Source organism: Haliotis cracherodii, unplaced genomic scaffold (assembly GCF_022045235.1).
Source record: "Haliotis cracherodii isolate W230 unplaced genomic scaffold, xgHalCrac1.p SCAF_10, whole genome shotgun sequence".
In the NCBI taxonomy this organism is placed as follows: domain Eukaryota; kingdom Metazoa; phylum Mollusca; class Gastropoda; order Lepetellida; family Haliotidae; genus Haliotis; species Haliotis cracherodii.
Genome location: NW_027266265.1, coordinates 19683379 through 19700001, shown reverse-complemented (window position 1 = coordinate 19700001; position 16623 = coordinate 19683379). Strand labels below are relative to the sequence as shown.

At 42.8% G+C, this 16623-nt stretch overlaps 1 protein-coding gene across 2 annotated transcripts; it reads right to left on the bottom strand.

Annotated features, from left to right (window-relative positions):
* Positions 1-986: 986 nt before the first annotated feature.
* On the bottom strand, positions 987-16341 carry LOC139447776 (metallophosphoesterase 1-like). Of its 2 annotated transcripts, none has more exons than XM_071229274.1 (9): positions 16280-16341; positions 13321-13713; positions 10945-11015; positions 8941-9082; positions 6973-7159; positions 6137-6217; positions 5500-5622; positions 1938-2078; positions 987-1207 (listed from the first exon to the last, which is right to left on the bottom strand). In XM_071229274.1, the coding sequence occupies exons 2-9, from the start codon at positions 13623-13625 to the stop codon at positions 1052-1054; spliced, it is 1206 nt and encodes a 401-aa protein (XP_071085375.1). In that variant the 5' UTR covers positions 13626-13713; positions 16280-16341; the 3' UTR covers positions 987-1051. The 2 variants fall into 2 exon arrangements, with proteins under 2 accessions (XP_071085375.1, XP_071085379.1); XM_071229278.1 differs by lacking the exon at positions 16280-16341 and adding an exon at positions 14116-14482.
* Between the last annotated feature and the right edge of the window lie 282 nt (positions 16342-16623).

Here is a 16623-nt window from a genome sequence, read left to right as displayed (position 1 = left end):
AATGCTTGACACCATCCACAGCTTGACACAGAAGGCACCTAGCCAGTTACAGTCATTGTCAGTGAGCCTTGTCAGTAATGCTTGACACCATCCACAGCATGTACACAGCAGGCACCTAGCCAGTTACAGTCATTGTCAGTGAGGCTTGTCAGTAATGCTTGACACCATCCACAGCATGTCACAGCAGGCACCTAGCCAGTTACAGTCATTGTCAGTGAGGCTTGTCAGTAATGCTTGACACCATCCACAGCATGTCACAGCAGGCACCTAGCCAGTTACAGTCATTGTCAGTGAGGCTTGTCAGTAATGCTTGACACCATCCACAGCATATATACAGCAGGCACCTAGCCAGTTACAGTCATTGTCAGTGAGCCTTGTCAGTAATGCTTGACACCATCCACAGCATGTCACAGCAGGCACCTAGCCAGTTACAGTCATTGTCAGTGAGCCTTGTCAGTAATGCTTGACAACATCCACAGCATGTTCACAGCAGTCACCTAGCCAGTTACAGTCATTGTCAGTGAGCCTTGTCAATAATGCTTGACACCATCCACAGCTTGACACAGAAGGCACCTAGCCAGTTACAGTCATTGTCAGTGAGCCTTGTCAGTAATGCTTGACACCATCCACAGCATGTACACAGCAGGCACCTAGCCAGTTACAGTCATTGTCAGTGAGCCTTGTCAGTTATGCTTGACACCATCCACAGCTTGACACAGAAGGCACCTAGCCAGTTACAGTCATTGTCAGTGAGCCTTGTCAGTAATGCTTGACACCATCCACAGCATGTACACAGCAGGCACCTAGCCAGTTACAGTCATTGTCAGTGAGCCTTATCAGTAATGCTTGACACCATCCACAACATGTCACAGCAGGCACCTAGCCAGTTACAGTCATTGTCAGTGAGGCTTGTCAGTAATGCTTGACACCATCCACAGCTTGACACAGCAGGCACCTAGCCAGTTACTGTCATTGTCAGTGAGCCTTGTCAGTACTGCTTGACACCATCCACAGCTTGACACAGCAGGCACCTAGCCAGTTACAGTCATTGTCAGTGAGCCTTGTCAGTATTGAATTTGATGATCCTACGAGGGAAGGGCAGCGTAAGTAGTATCAAGAGGCCCCAGATGATGTATAAAGCTATCACAGTAGTTTCCCTCGGCATCAGGCACCGCTTCACAGCATAGTTGTCATTGCTGATAGTTGCCTGAAAGAAGACCCAAAACAAAAGTAAGGAGACTTGTGTCCAGTGATCCTAATCATCTTACATATCCTAGTATAGTGTGGCAGAAGAGTTTGTTCTCCATCTTTTCGTAATGGTGGTCAGTGGCATTAATCAAATATTGAGTGCTGACTGGACCAGATTCCAAACTTCTGGCGATCAAAATAAACAACTTAAAATATAACTAGTACTTAGAAATTATCAGTTTTGGGTGAATGATTAAGTGAGTTGCTTTAATGCCGCTTTAAACAGTATTTCTGTTACATGTGTCAGTCTGAGGAAAATCTGAAGTGATGCAGGTCTTAGTCATATACAGCTTTGATGAAATCAACAAACATGGGGTGGTGCTGACAAACCTTGAAACATAATCAGGGCAAGTCTCGGATTTGAACCTACAATAAAAGGTTTCCGGAATGCCACCTAGTCAGCACTGTTTGTTTGTTTTGTTTGTTTGTTTGTTGTTTAACGCTGCTCTCAGCAATATTCCAGCTATATGACAGCAGTCGGTTAATAATTGAGTCTGGACCAGACAATCTAGTGATTGATATCATGAGTATTGATCCAAGCAATTTGTGACAACATGCATCAACCAAGTCAGTGAGCCTGACCACCCGATCCCGTTAGTCGCCTCTTACGACAAGCAAGGGTTGCTGAAGACCTATTCTACCCTGGATTTCACGGGTACATGGAAATAGTTCCTGAGGCATGCACTCACAAGGAGAAATGACGGGTTGTTTTTATTCCTCCAGTTGAAAGATGGTATAGTCCACTCTGGCACGCTGCCCTTGTGGAGGCGGTAACAGCCGTGATGGGTGTGAGCACTGATCACTAGCCGTGGGTCAAGCAGGCCGAACATCTGCACACAACACAAACTTCAAGTTGCAGCAGGACTGGCAAAATATGGCATCTCAGCAAAATGAAAACATTATATTGGTGTATCAATTAAATGTAAAAGAATAGCTTCCAAGTGATGGCATGGAGTTCCTAAGATGGACTGTTTTGACATGATTTCAACCAAGATGAAGAGTGAAATATGTAGATGAATCTTTATGATCTATCCTCTCGTCCAGGCAAGGTGCTTTCACACAGTCTGATCCACACAGGAAAATCGAAATATTTCATGAGGGAAACAAGATCAATGTCAAGATCTGTGGTCAATGGAAAATTTTACAAACCTGTAGAGGTTATGAATTCTCTGATGAAATCCTCCTTGGGGCATAGTTGTAACCATTTTTCCTTAATAAAATGTTACCACAAAAAAAACTTCGTTTTTGTATGATATACGACCACCTTTACAGTGCCTCACCCTCCACAGCGCCCCGCACCAGGGGGTGTAACTCTCACCCAAATCACTTTCCATATGTCTAACGCTGACGGAATGTGGGGAGGTGGGTGGCCGTGCCCCAAGGAGGATTTCATCAGAGAATTCATAACCTCTACAGGTTTGTAAAATTCTCTTTCAGATTAAATCCTCTTTGGGGCACTTATTGCATCAAGATAGATCCCTAAAGATAATCTAGGAAGTGGCATCCATCAGCAACAAGCGTAAATAAATACATCGTATTCTGATTATTTCAATGAATAAAAAAGAGTTCAATAAATGGAACCAACCTTATCGTGAGGCACCACCGTCGAGAGGCAGGGGCTAGAGACAGGGCGTGGTCGACCATATACCATATACTATATAGGACTGATATTTATCGACCGCAGAAGATAAAATCTGGACCATTACTGAGCAGTATAACCGGAGGTCGGTCTAAAATCTCGAAGACTCAATCGTCTAGAGATGTAGAACTTTGCCCAGTTCAGAGAACTGACTGACCAAACCGAGCACACTCGCTTGAGTGTTTGTTGAGTTGGTAATGTTTGATGAACGTGCTCGGCTGGCTCCAAATAGCTGCGGAGCAGATCTCCTCAATGGGCAGAGCTGCGGCGTACGCTTGTGCCGTAGCCACTGCTCTAACCGAATGAGCCTTCAACCTGGTTGGGGGGTCCCTGCCTTGAAGCGTATACCCTGTACAAAGGGTTGAAACTATCCACCTCGAGATAGATTGTTTGCTCGCAGGTGAGCCAGCCTTCCTACCGCCATAACAGCAAAATAGTTGGTTTTCCTTACGGATACCCTTAGTTCTGCTGATATAGGCCTTGAGGGTCCGTGTGGACATCCAAGACATAAGCATGTCTTGCAGTTGTCCCCAACGAGGAAGGCTGTGAAAGAGCAGGTAGCTCAATAGGAGCCGTCACGTGGAAGGCATGTGCGACCTTAGGACGGTAAGAGTCCGGCAGCCGAATACTAACTCTGTCCCCGTGGAAGACAGTTAGCTCGGGATCGGCTGACATTGCATGAATGTCGCCTACCCGTCTACCGGACGTTACCGCCACAAGGAACGCCGTCTTCCAGCTCAACAGCTGAAGAGAGAGAGAGACGACAGATCCCGGAAGGAATGAGAGCCAATCAAGAACAATTGACAAGTCCCAAGGGGGACTGATCCATCAGACAGGCGTCGGATCCTGTCCACACCTGCTAAAAAGCGCTGCACTAATGGGTGTGCACCCAGAAGTGCCCCGCCAACAAGGACGTGAAAAGCTGCGATAGCTGTAGAGTACCCCCGGAGTGTCGATGCGGCCAGGCTGTCATCTAGTCGCGACTGGAGGAACTCAAGCTACGAGATCTGCAGAAAAGGGATCTGCAATCCCTCTCTCGACACACCAGCTCGCATAGCAGGCCCATCTATCCTCGTACTGAACGTTTGTCGAATCCCTCCGCGAAGCCAGTTTGTGTCTGCAACTCGTGCAGGAATACCGCTCTTCTGGAGGCGATTCCTGACAGTGGCCAGGCTAGCCATTGAATCCTGGGATTCGGGTGGAGGGCCCCGTTCTGGGATAGGAGGTCCGGTCGTAAAGGTAATAGAACAGGAGGCTGAGCAAGAAACCAACTCTGCGCCGACCAAAGAGGTGCAAGGAGCACAAGAAGTCGCACAGGCTGAGTGGCTAGCTGAGATAGGACCTTAGAAATCAGAGGGACTGGCGGGAATGCCCACAGAACTCTGTCCGTCCAATCTAGCTGGAAGGCGTCCGGTGCCACCGACCTTGGGGGGGGGGGGGGGGGGGGGGAAATGGCCTTCTTAGAGTGAATGTCCACCCCCGCCTCTAGTAGACCCTTATAGACTAGTGGATGAGGTTGGCGTGCCGACGCTTCATAGTTTTCGGGGTAAACTCCCGGCAGATGGGGCATGACGATCAGGCATGCCCCCTTTCTACCAAACACTTCAGGCACCTTGAATGCTGGTCCTGGGTTGGGATGTTCGACCCACATCCCGAACAAAGTTTGAAGGTCTGTAAAAAAGACCGTAAATTCTGAGTTGGGTGGGGGGCGGGAAAATAGTGTGTCAGTGCGATATTAAAGATCGGAAAGATACATGCAAATACATGCAATGTAGAATGTGATTTGTAACGCGATACCAATAGCCAATGTCCGTAGTATAATTTTAACACCAAAGGGGCGTGTTACTCACTAAGGTGTAAAACCCGTAAAAAAGGTAAGTGTAGTTATAATCTAGCACACCATCTTGGGTTTATGTAAAGGAAAACCTGTAGTTCAATTCAGTATGATATAACAAAAAACCAAGCCGTTTTGATGGCCTTGGTGTTGCATGTGTCAGACAGTGGAACTACACAATGGACGCCATTGCGGCCATTTGAATTCAAATGTACCGTGCACGTGGCGTTTCTTCTATTAGAATTACAACACTATAACTTTACAATGCGAGGTATTACGCCTTTGCAAGGAAAGAAATGTACCATAAATACAGTTTGGTCAGTCATGGTCTCACAGTGAACGATTATGTTCTTGAAACGTCTTGACAGTCGGATGACATAAAGGAAAGTGATTTGGGAGTTACTCCCCCTGGCGCGGGGTGCCGTGGAGGATGAGGCACTGTAAAGGTGGTCGTATATCATACAAAAACAAAGTTTTTTGTGTGGTAACATTTTATAAAGGAAAAATGGTTACAACTATGTCATGTAGATTTTCTTGAGCAAGGAAAATGCAATAAGTGCCCCAAGGAGGATTTAATCTGAAAGAGAATTAACAACTATGATTGTTACAAGGAGCATGATAAGACAATGAGATTCTGTGAGGGAAGTAGTCAAGAAATATACTGCTGAGTGTAACAGCCTGGACCTCCTGCATGCCGATCTCTCTACATGGTCTCCACAAGGGCATTCCTGGATGGCACATACCAAGGCCATCTGACAAGGGACAACTTAATGATTACCTGTTCAGTAGCAGCCTGGGACAAACAGTCCCACTTGGGTTTGAATGGCGTATCCTTCTCATCAAGAGGCGCCGCGTCGGGGGTATCACAGTCTATGTCTGATGTTCGGAACATGGGGTAGTGCTGGAACAACACAATCACAATCTGAACATTGTATGTAGTACATGGTATGGTGTGCCTGGGTATGGTAGGGTGTGTTTGTATGCAGTCTGGATACACTATGTTGTGTCTCTGGACAGTCTGTGTTCTGTGACAAACATGCAAACAAACAGTATGTTGTCTCTATATATGGTATGCTGTGCCTATATATGTTATGCTGTGTCTACATATGGTATGCTGTGTCTGTATATATGTTGCTTCCAAGTTGACTGCACATACCATAACACATGTTTGGCAAATTATATTACTGGACAGTTGAAGGTGCTCATCTAAGGGAGACAATTCCATTGTGACCAATGGCTTAGAAAATCACGGTCCAATCTACAGGCAGGGAGAAGTAACAAGACATTGATGGAACATTTTGGATTCTTATGAACCTGCAACAAACACCTGCTTGTGCATCGCTGCTGCATGGTGAGGGGTGAACAACACATCCCCTGTATAAAAACTGACTACAGCTGTCACAACTTGCTCTCACCTGCAGCAAAATAGGCTTGGTGTATGTGAACTGCTCCCACTGGTGACACACATTGTGACTGCTGGAAGACTTCAGTGGATCCTAGAAAATAAGAATTCAGTTGTTACGTCTTGCTTTTCATTTATCATATCTTGCCTTTCATTCCTCATGTCTTGCCTTTCATTTGTCAAGTCTTGCCTTTCATTTGTCATAACTTGCCTTTCATTTGTAAAGTCTTGCCTTTCATTTGTCATGTCTTGCCTTTCATTTGTCACATCATGCCTTTCATTTGTCATGTCTTTCATTTGTCACGTCTTGCCTTTCATTTGTCACATCTTGCCTTTCATTTGTCACGTCTTGCCGTCATGACAAATGAAAGGCAAGACATGACAAATGAAAGGCAAAACATGACAAATGAAAGGCAAGACGTGACAAATGAAAGGCATGACGTGACAAATGAATGGCAAGACATGACAAATGAAAGGCAAGATGTGACAAATGAAAGGCAAGATGTGACAAATGAAAGGCAAGATGTGACAAATGAAAGGCATGATGTGACAAATGAAAGGCAAGATATGACAAATGAAAGGCAAAACATGACAAATGAAAGGCAAGACGTGACAAATGAAAGGCAAGACGTGACAAATGAAAGGCAAGATGTGACAAATGAAAGGCAAGACGTGACAAACGAAAGGCAAGACGTGACACATCTAAGTTGCTGTGGGCATTTCCTGAGCACATCTAAGTTGCTGTGGGCATTACCTGAGCACATCTAAGCTGCTGTCAGACATTACCTGAGCACATCTAAGTTGCTGTGGGCATTACCTGAGCACATCTAAGCTGCTGTAAGACATTACCTGAGCACATCTAAGCTGCTGTGAAACCTCTTGTAATTTAGAGACAGCATCCTGGCACAGTGAGCACCCATCTCCTTCCAGAGTCATGCTGTTGACTAGCACAAAAATATTGTCTCTGATGCGCAACATCTTTACAGAAGGTGCATTAAATGCTTTTTCAAATCTTCGTTCCTTGTGTGGAGTCATCCTAGGAAGGAAAATGAATCCAACATCACTGTTTCTGCAGCTGACCTGTCAGCATGATTCATCAACATCACCTCAGTGTGTGAGCATGGAAAATGTTAACGACACATTGGTAGTGACGAAAATTAGCTCAACCAAAGCAAAACTCTGTGATAGCAGTGTTAGAAATTGGCCCTAGTCCTGTAGTCCTTACCAAACTGCCAAATAGTAAAGGTATTATAAGGACTAGTAGAAATTGGCCCATTTTAAGGGTTTTGCTATATGTTATCATTATAAGGACTAGTGGACAAAAACTGTTAGTTTCTAACCCAGGACAGCAAGGTACAAGAACAGGTTCAACCTTTCCTAACATGTTTAACATTTCTTTAATATCTTTGTGATCTAGAAACACATCTTCAAACCAACAAACTAGTCATGGTGGTAGTGGCATACTGAATAACTGTCTTGAAGGTTAACTTAGGAGCTTCTTGTCAGAAGAGTTGACTGTATTTTCAAAGTGGTTAAAGAAAAGCAGAGACATAACAGTGATTGCCTGATGAGGAAATACTGAAACACTGTTGCAGCAGAGATGCCAACCCCAACTGAAGCTTTGGAGTAAAGCGGAATTTCATGTGAAAAAGAACAATGTTAAGAGTACCATGCCATGATGCTGCTTTTTGCTCTGACATTTTTGCTAGGCATGCATTGACCGTTAACGCTAGAAATATACCGGCACAAGCAAGTTGAAATAATTTAAAAACAGGGTGATAAAGCTTAAATAAGAAGAAAAAAATACGCTGCTTGTGTTTGAATGGTCAAATATGACTAAACCACAAAATTGAATATCAATCCTTAAACATAAAAAACTGGACATCAACATTGAAAAAAATACTTGAAAATAGAAGTTCCATAACAGCATGCAACAACCTCATCAGTGACATACATTAGGGCCACATTTCAAACATGGATACATATTTTGCATAACTTTGGTAATAATAAATTATAAATCACTTACGAAAGCATTTAATTCAAGCTCTTATGAGGGGACAAGCCTCCGACCCCAGTGTTATTTTAGTGACGTGACAACAAATTGCATCAGAAACACTGCATTCTTCCCGGAACATACTCTACACATTCATAAAAATTCATCATGTGACAATCTTAACTGTATTGCAGAAAGACAATGTGCTGTTTCGAGTTCCTAAGAAATATCAGTGTGGTTAACTGTAAAATGCTTCACGTGATTGGCGCATTAACAATTTGCTATCCATGATATTCTATACATGGAAATAATTTGTGAAAAAATGTCAAAAGTCAAAATTTGTGGAGGACAAGCATAAAAATGTAATTTTAGGTTCAAAAGCTAATTATTACGCCAAAAGCGTAATGGTTGGCATCTCTGCTGCATGTCCCAGGCTATTCAATGTACTCTGCCACTAACTTCTGCTGGTACCATGTGCTCATTATTGCATGGCTGGCTGAAGATTCAAAGGATAATCCAACTGAGTGTCCAAACTTTAATTGGAAGTTTCAATCACTTATTCACGATCACATGTGTTTTCAAATGAAATTTACAAGTACTGACACTACATATGACACCCCTTAAATTAAAAATACTGAAGTGTTATCTCTTGATAACTAGTGTTTCTCTCGTTATATTAATTTCTGAAACTGCAGTGTTAGAAACTAGAACTTGACCTATCCAATTTTCACAATGTTTTCTTATACATGTCATCAGTATGACTGAAGTCTAAAATGAGTCAGTCGTGATGACTGATGTAACTGTTTTCTATAAGCTCCACTCACGCATAATGAAATCCAATGTCGTGGTTCCCAACCACAACATACATGTCTGTATTCTGGCTTGTGGAAAACATTTTCTGGAACCTCTTGACATGGTCTTGGAACTGTGAGTCTGAACACCATTTTCCCTCATCCAGCAGGTCACCTGAGAAAGGAATGAGACTTGGTAAGCAGGCGCAGAAGTGTCACAACTATTAGAAACAATTGATAATATCCCAACTTACAAAACTAAGCCGGCACCCGAAGTAACACGTGTTTCTCTAGATTGTTCAGCATGTAGAGTACCCATGAGCAGTGTGTGGGACCTGTGTGTGTGGGACCTGTGTGTGTGTGTGTGTGTGTGTGTGTGTGTGTGTGTGTGTGTGTGTGTGTGTGTGTGTGTGTGTGTGCATGCTGATGCCCTACAGCCATGTGGGCAGTGTGTGGGACCTGGGTGTGTGTGTGTACATGCTGATGCCCTACAGCCATGTGGGCAGTGTGTGGGACCTGGGTGTGTGTGTGTGTACATGCTGATGCCCTACAGCCATGTGGGCAGTGTGTGGGACCTGGGTGTGTGTGTGTGTACATGCTGATGCCCTACAGCCATGTGGGCAGTGTGTGGGACCTGGGTGTGTGTGTGTGTACATGCTGATGCCCTACAGCCATGTGGGCAGTGTGTGGGACCTGGGTGTGTGTGTGTGTACATGCTGATGCCCTACAGCCATGTGGGCAGTGTGTGGGACCTGGGTGTGTGTGTGTGTACATGCTGATGCCCTACAGCCATGTGGGCAGTGTGTGGGACCTGGGTGTGTGTGTGTGTACATGCTGATGCCCTACAGCCATGTGGGCAGTGTGTGGGACCTGGGTGTGTGTGTGTGTACATGCTGATGCCCTACAGCCATGTGGGCAGTGTGTGGGACCTGGGTGTGTGTGTGTGTACATGCTGATGCCCTACAGCCATGTGGGCAGTGTGTGGGACCTGGGTGTGTGTGTGTACATGCTGATGCCCTACAGCCATGTGGGCAGTGTGTGGGACCTGGGTGTGTGTGTGTGTGTACATGCTGATGCCCTACAGCCATGTGAGCAGTGTGTGGAGCTGGGTGTGTGTGAACATGCTGATGACCTACAGCCATGAGCAGTGTGTGTGTGTGTGTGTGTGTGTGTGTGTGTGTGTGTGTGTGTGTGTGTGTGTGTGTGTGTGTGTGTGTGTGTGTGTGAGATAGCCTACACACATGAGGAGTATGTGGGGCCATGAGTTACAGGTAATCTTATCATGACAGCACTGCAATGTGTGTGAAAATAAAAATTATGTTCATGCTAGCTTAGGCGATTAATTTTTATTTTGTTGGTTAATAGATCAAATGATATAAAATATAGCAGTTAAAAAATTAATATGAAATGTTAACATGAAATACAATCTATTACACAAATTAGTTATTCGAATATTCATTGTAAAATACGAAATATGTAGCAAAGTGTATTTCACAAAGATTTGAAGTGATGTAGAGCGATACGAGTTACTGTCCTATATGACATATCTGGTTGCGCAGTCATTTCGTCAGGGAAACGGTGACAGTGATATTGTGCCTCATGAGTGCAGTTGAGGGACATGCACCCAGGAAATTCAAAAAGTGTGACATAAAGACATTTCTTTTCATTCACTGATATTGTAAGAACAAACAAAAATCCTGTTAACCAACTTTACAAATTATTAATTGCCTTACTTGCAATATAGGAAATGTGTGTGTTTGAGTGTTATATGCCACATTCAGCTGTATAACAGCCATATCAAGGTGGTTTGCGAACAACTGAGTCTCAGCCAGTGCTTGACAGCAGGGGTAATTAGCCATCCCACCAGGAATGATGACTCACAATCAGCAAACACACACTTTACAACCAACACAACATGAATTATATTTTGCTCTTATGACATGCTTGGGTACTGGGGACTTATTCTGCCCCGGAGAATGGCCTGAGTCCATGCTCACTAAGAAACTACAGACAACAATCTGATCCTGGTAAGTTTACCTAGAACAAAAACCACATCTGGACTGTGAATCAACATACTGGTCTGAAATGCTCGTTCCATCTGCCATTCTCTGAAAAGAAATGTTTAATCAGTAAACACGGTAACAGTGCCAGCTTAGAAAGGTGAGGGCTAGGGGAGGTAACTCTAGTCGGTGACCTTGTAGAGAGTGCCACTTGAGGAGAGATGGTTCATTTGTTAGAAAGTTGCACTAAGTTGTATCTGGATTAGAAATAATTTTCAAACCCCAAATCATCCATTCGTCTTGAGACATGACACTATATTTCTTATGTTTATTTTTTTGTCTATTATCCTTGAATGATTACCAACAATGACTACAGTCCGTTTGACTCCAAATGAGAACGATGAATTGCAAAATAACTCGAAATCCAGAAAAGTGTATGAAACATCAATACGGTACTTGACTATGAATACCCTGTACCCAACAAAATCTGAATTTTGTTTAATTTAAGACCCATGACGGATGAAGTTCTTTAAGAAACTATCATGTAATTTTGTATAGAAATGTGTACATGACACGTAGGGGCACAAACCATGGAAGGAACAGCGTAAGCACAGTCTGCACGTGCTACACAGTGACCGTGTTCACTCAATGACAAGATGCGCTACTCAGCAGATGTTAAACAGTTGATGTTGAACGTGTATGATTTCTTTAGAAGTGAAGCAGAAAGAGCAAAGCCTTTTTGTGCAATTAATAAATTCTTGAAACGAGCTTCAAAACTCTTGGTATGTCCCCTCAGAAACTTAAAAATGTTGTTAGTCGACGAGATACAAATAGTCAGGCCAAGGAGGTAGGGAACATGTCAAAACCACGCAAGGTTGATAAATTAGACAGTTTTCAGAGGGATCAAGTCAGACGTGCAATTGTTTAACTGCACTCAGAAAATAAGTACCTGTCTCTAAGAATTTTGAAGAAACACCTTGAAACTGACCATGATTTACGTGTTACAAAGTACAAACTATGGCAGCTGTTGCATACATTTGGTTACAAATACAAAAAGATAATTGGAGAAATTAGGGCTGTGTTGTGTGAATGGTCTGACATTGTTCGTCTCCAAAATCATTACCTTCGTAAGCAGAAACGTGAAGAAGGATATGAGCCCGTCTTCTTAGATGAGACATGCGGAAAGGTAGGAAGACTCATAGTTCTCCATGCTGGTTCTGCTAGTCAGGGTTTTCTCCCAGACTGTGACCTCGTCTTTAGAGCCAAGGCCAAAGACAACAGGGACTACCACACAGAAATGAACGGCAATGTATTTCTGGAGTGGGTGAAAGATAAATTAGTCCCTGCTTTGCCTACCAAGTCTCTCATTGTCATGGACAATGCACCGTATCATAGTGTGCAGGATCCAGAAAGCAAGATTCCAACCTCTAATAACTGTAAAGGAGACATGGTTACTTGGCTGCAACGGAGGAACATTATCTTTCCTTCTCGAGCGACGAAACCACAGCTCTATGAAATCATCAAAACTATGAAACCTGACCCTGTGTATAAAGTTGACAGTTACATCAAGGGTCAGGGTCACGCTGTCTTACGACTGCCACCTTATCACTGCGGCCTGAATCCTATCGAGTTGGTATGGGGCATCGTCAAGGGTGACGTTGGACGATTGAACACAGGTTTGTCCCCCTACGTGTCATGTACACATTTCTATACATAACTACATGATAGTTTCTTAGAGAACTTCATCCGTCATGGGTCTTAAAATAAACAAAATTCAGATTTTGTTGGGTACAGGGTATTCATGGTCAAGTACCGTATTGATGTTTCATACACTTTTCTGGATTTCGAGTTATTTTGCAATTCATCGTTCTCATTTGGAGTCAAACGGACTGTAGTAACTATATCACTCAGTATTGATGAATCAGATTGGTTTGCTTTAGTTTGCTATAGCCTCCCACAATGTCATTATGGCCACTTGTCCGTTCAAACACGGTGTTATGTAGGGGGGTGGGGGGCATCATTGACTACAAATAACATCTGGAACTTGTTGACAGCAAACAAAATTATTGTGGGCTACAAGCGGTGCTCAAGAGATTTCTGATGAGTTAATAATGTCTACCAGATCTGGCTTCACTGTTATTATCAAAAATATCATATTCATACATGATATAAAGGGTCTTGTTTATTTCAAAAGACAATATCTAAGCAATAGTGGGTAAATTATTCACAGTGACAGACCAGATGACATGCATGGCCCCTCATGCAATCGGCATATTTGAGTGCATAATTTTAACACAAACTGAGCAGGAAATAGCTGTAAGATTGCTGATGTGGTATTAAGCAAAACTCACTCACATAACACAAACTGAACACCAACTTTGTTCAGGCGAAAAGTAAACAAAACTTGGTGTACCTTCTCAACCTGTCAAACCAGTGTCCATGTTTTCCCAGCAGGTGTGTATCTGCTATCACCATAACTCGCAGAGGGTGGAATTTTGGAGGAAGTGTCCTGTCAAACATGTCATTGTTCAGCTGAGGCCAGGTGCACTGGAACAACACCACGTAGTAGTGCACGAACTCACAGTAACATAGTAATAAGCCCACAAAAAGGATAGTCCTGAACAGTCTATAAGATCTGAAGTACAGACAGAAGTTTCCAGGAAACTGACAGAGCCATGCCATGACTTGGACCAGACATTCGCCTAAGGGGCCAATCATGAGGCCAGATGTAGAGTTGTCTCCCTTAGAACATCTGCCTCACTCTTCCTGGTTGCAGCTTGTCTCAGTCACTGATGTAAGGCTGCATCTGAAATTGAAAGTAATTGGGTTCAAATAGGGTTGGAGAATAATTGTTTTCACAGACATTGCAGTATACATTCAGACACATTACTCATACCGTACACGCTTCAAGAGGCATCCTGGGTGCTTAGGAAAAAGGGGTCACTTCTTAACAAAACATAACAAAACGAGTTAAATTAGTTTTTCAGTGATTGATACTAAAACTCTAAAAACATCCTGATGGATACTGCAGTCTAGGATGCAACCTTGTACTTTGTACTGGTATAACTCGACACATTAAACTTAGGCAACCTGAACCTAACAATACCAACAATGTTGGTTCTGTGTGTTTCCAGGTGTAATGGTGGTGTTTTCACCAGTAACTTGACTTTTGACATAAATCAAAAATAAGCAGTTTTGTGAAACTTACCCAGGATGTATCAGGTTTGAACACAAATCTTGAATGCTGAAATGTCTGCTGTTCAATCAAATGTATCGTCAATGTCATTTACAATAACGTCCCTTAGTTCCATCCCTGTACTCGATATGCTTACATAACAGTGTGTTCACACAAAGCAAAGATAGTCAAGTATCTGTTATGCCAATAACAGTATTCCAGTTATATCGCGACGTGTCAGCTTAATGTGGGAGGAAAGCCCAAAGTGATGCACGTCTCAGACGTTTACCATTTCGGTGAAACCCACGAGCACGGGTATGGTGCTGACAAACCTAGAAACATAATCGGGGAGAATCAGGATTCGAACCCACAATCATAGGTTTCTGGCGTGCCCAAGGGACGCAACTCTGCACAGCGAATCGTGCCCCCATACAAAAAGAGGACCAATGACTAGAATGTTGTGTGGAATTATTGGCAACTGAAACTGTGGAACATAGACTTAAAAAAGATGTTATAAATGTGACCTGATTATTTACAGACACCAATTTATAGCTGGAATATTGCTGAGTAGGGCTTTACACAACAAACAAACAAAGATGCATTCATCTTCAGAGGCAAGGGAGGTAACTGACATTAAAAGTCCAGTTTCCAACCTTGCCAAACTTGGCCTAGTTCGTCAAGGGTGGAAACTGGACTTTTATAGACAGTTAACTTCTCTCCACCAGGAAGATAACAAACGTAATTCTGAATTCCAATTACAAAACTATTATCCATTTCAAACAGTTACGTTTAATACTGATTGAAAGTAAATACAACTGTCAAAACTACTAGAGAGGTGAAGTAAAATGGGGTTAAATGTCTCAAAATAATTGCACTTATGTATGGACGTGCATGCAGGTGTGTGAGTGTATTTTGTTTGTTTGATATTTAATAATGCACTCAGCAATATTCCAGCTATATGAGGTCTGTAAATAATCAAGACTGGGCCAGTGATTATGAGCACTGATTAATGCAATTGGGATATGATGACATGCATCATTCAACCAAATTTAAGTCAGCGAGTCTGACCACCCGATCACATTAGTAGCCTTTTACGACAAGCATGGGCTGCTGAAGACCAATTCTAGCCCAGATCTTCACATGAGTGGTATGTGTGTGCTTGTGCTAGTCTGGATATATATAATGCTAACCGACTTTGATACCATACTGCTGGGGCCATTTCCACCAATTTGGTGTTGTTTTTGAGAGTAATTTTCCGTGCCTTTTGATGTGATGCTGTTTTACCTTAGAACCAATGGCACATTTCTTAAATGATATTATAACTTAGTATTATAATGTTCACTGCCTCCAGACTCCATATGTAAATAAAGTAGTCAAACGTATCAAATGCAAGCACTGTTTAACCTTCAAGAACCATGGAAAATTATTTGTGGCAGAATTTCAGGAAACTTACTGGAGTTGTGCACTTTACCAGGTGCACTTTTTCGGATTTCACTTTGCGCCTCATGGAGGATTGAACTCATATTGCCAGCTAAGCTAGGATAGCAAGTTAGTTTAATTGGCCATCACTTCACTCCGAGACCACCGGCACTATCAAATATACTCATTTCTCAAGGGACTCTGCAAAATTCGAAACTTGGTAAAAATTGCATGGACTTTTCCTCAAATTACATTTAACTAATTTGTCAAAAGAGATAGCTAGCCTTACCCACCGACATATCCTACCTCACAACCTGACAATGTATAAGGATTGTACAGGGATGTTTGACTGGCAAGTGGTGTCCAACCATAATGATCGCGAAGGGGCGTTTGATGAAAGGGGTACCTAACCCTAATGAGTAGAAAGGGGTGCCAAGGGATAAGGATAGTAGGGGGTAACCTGCCCTAACGCAACTGGTAAAGAGGCACGCGAGATCTGTGAGGCGAGAGCCACGGTCGGTAGCCTGAGTCAATTAACGCTACATAAACTGCATCAAGTAACCCCAATTGTCGCCGAACTTACACATGAACAACCATGTTAAAATGAGCAGAGTGTGCGCGAAAACTGGGGGAATGTTACGAGAACTAATGATTTACCTATTACTGGAATATATACGAGATGCATTTAAATTACAAGGAAGACACGAAATCGCAAATCTTGATAAGTTCAAGAAGACATTCTTCTTTTCTCCTATCAAATATTACTCAACACACATACACGATATCAGCTTTTTAGACGTCCACCACAATCTGTTCGGCAGGGCGACGCCATGTTAGACGTCACGCGTGACATTCCGAAGTTTTGGGCAAGTTCATTGTTAGAGCAGGGAGAAGATTGAAATATACAATTTTGATGGATTTACTCATTATAGTGTTAATTCTTGACTCTTATATATTCCTGGAAATATAATAATCAGAGTGATCTTATGAAAACCGCCATGAATCATTTCCTTGTAATAATATCGTGTCATTAGCATTTTCACACCTACAGAAAATAATAGTGTAGCCATTGTATATAAACACGGTAAACAGGATGTTGTCACTCTGTCTCCATGATACAGC

Coding starts and splice junctions, on each gene's coding strand:
- LOC139447776 (XM_071229274.1), bottom strand. CDS start 13,625: ATGATTGGCCCCTTAGGCGAATGTCTGGTCCAAGTCATGGCATGGCTC. Junction 11,016..13,320: donor TGGTTTGACAGGTTGAGAAG/GTACACCAAGTT, acceptor ATTTCTTTTCAG/AGAATGGCAGATGGAACGAG. Junction 1,208..1,937: donor ACAACCCGTCATTTCTCCTT/GTGAGTGCATGC, acceptor GTCTTCTTTCAG/GCAACTATCAGCAATGACAA.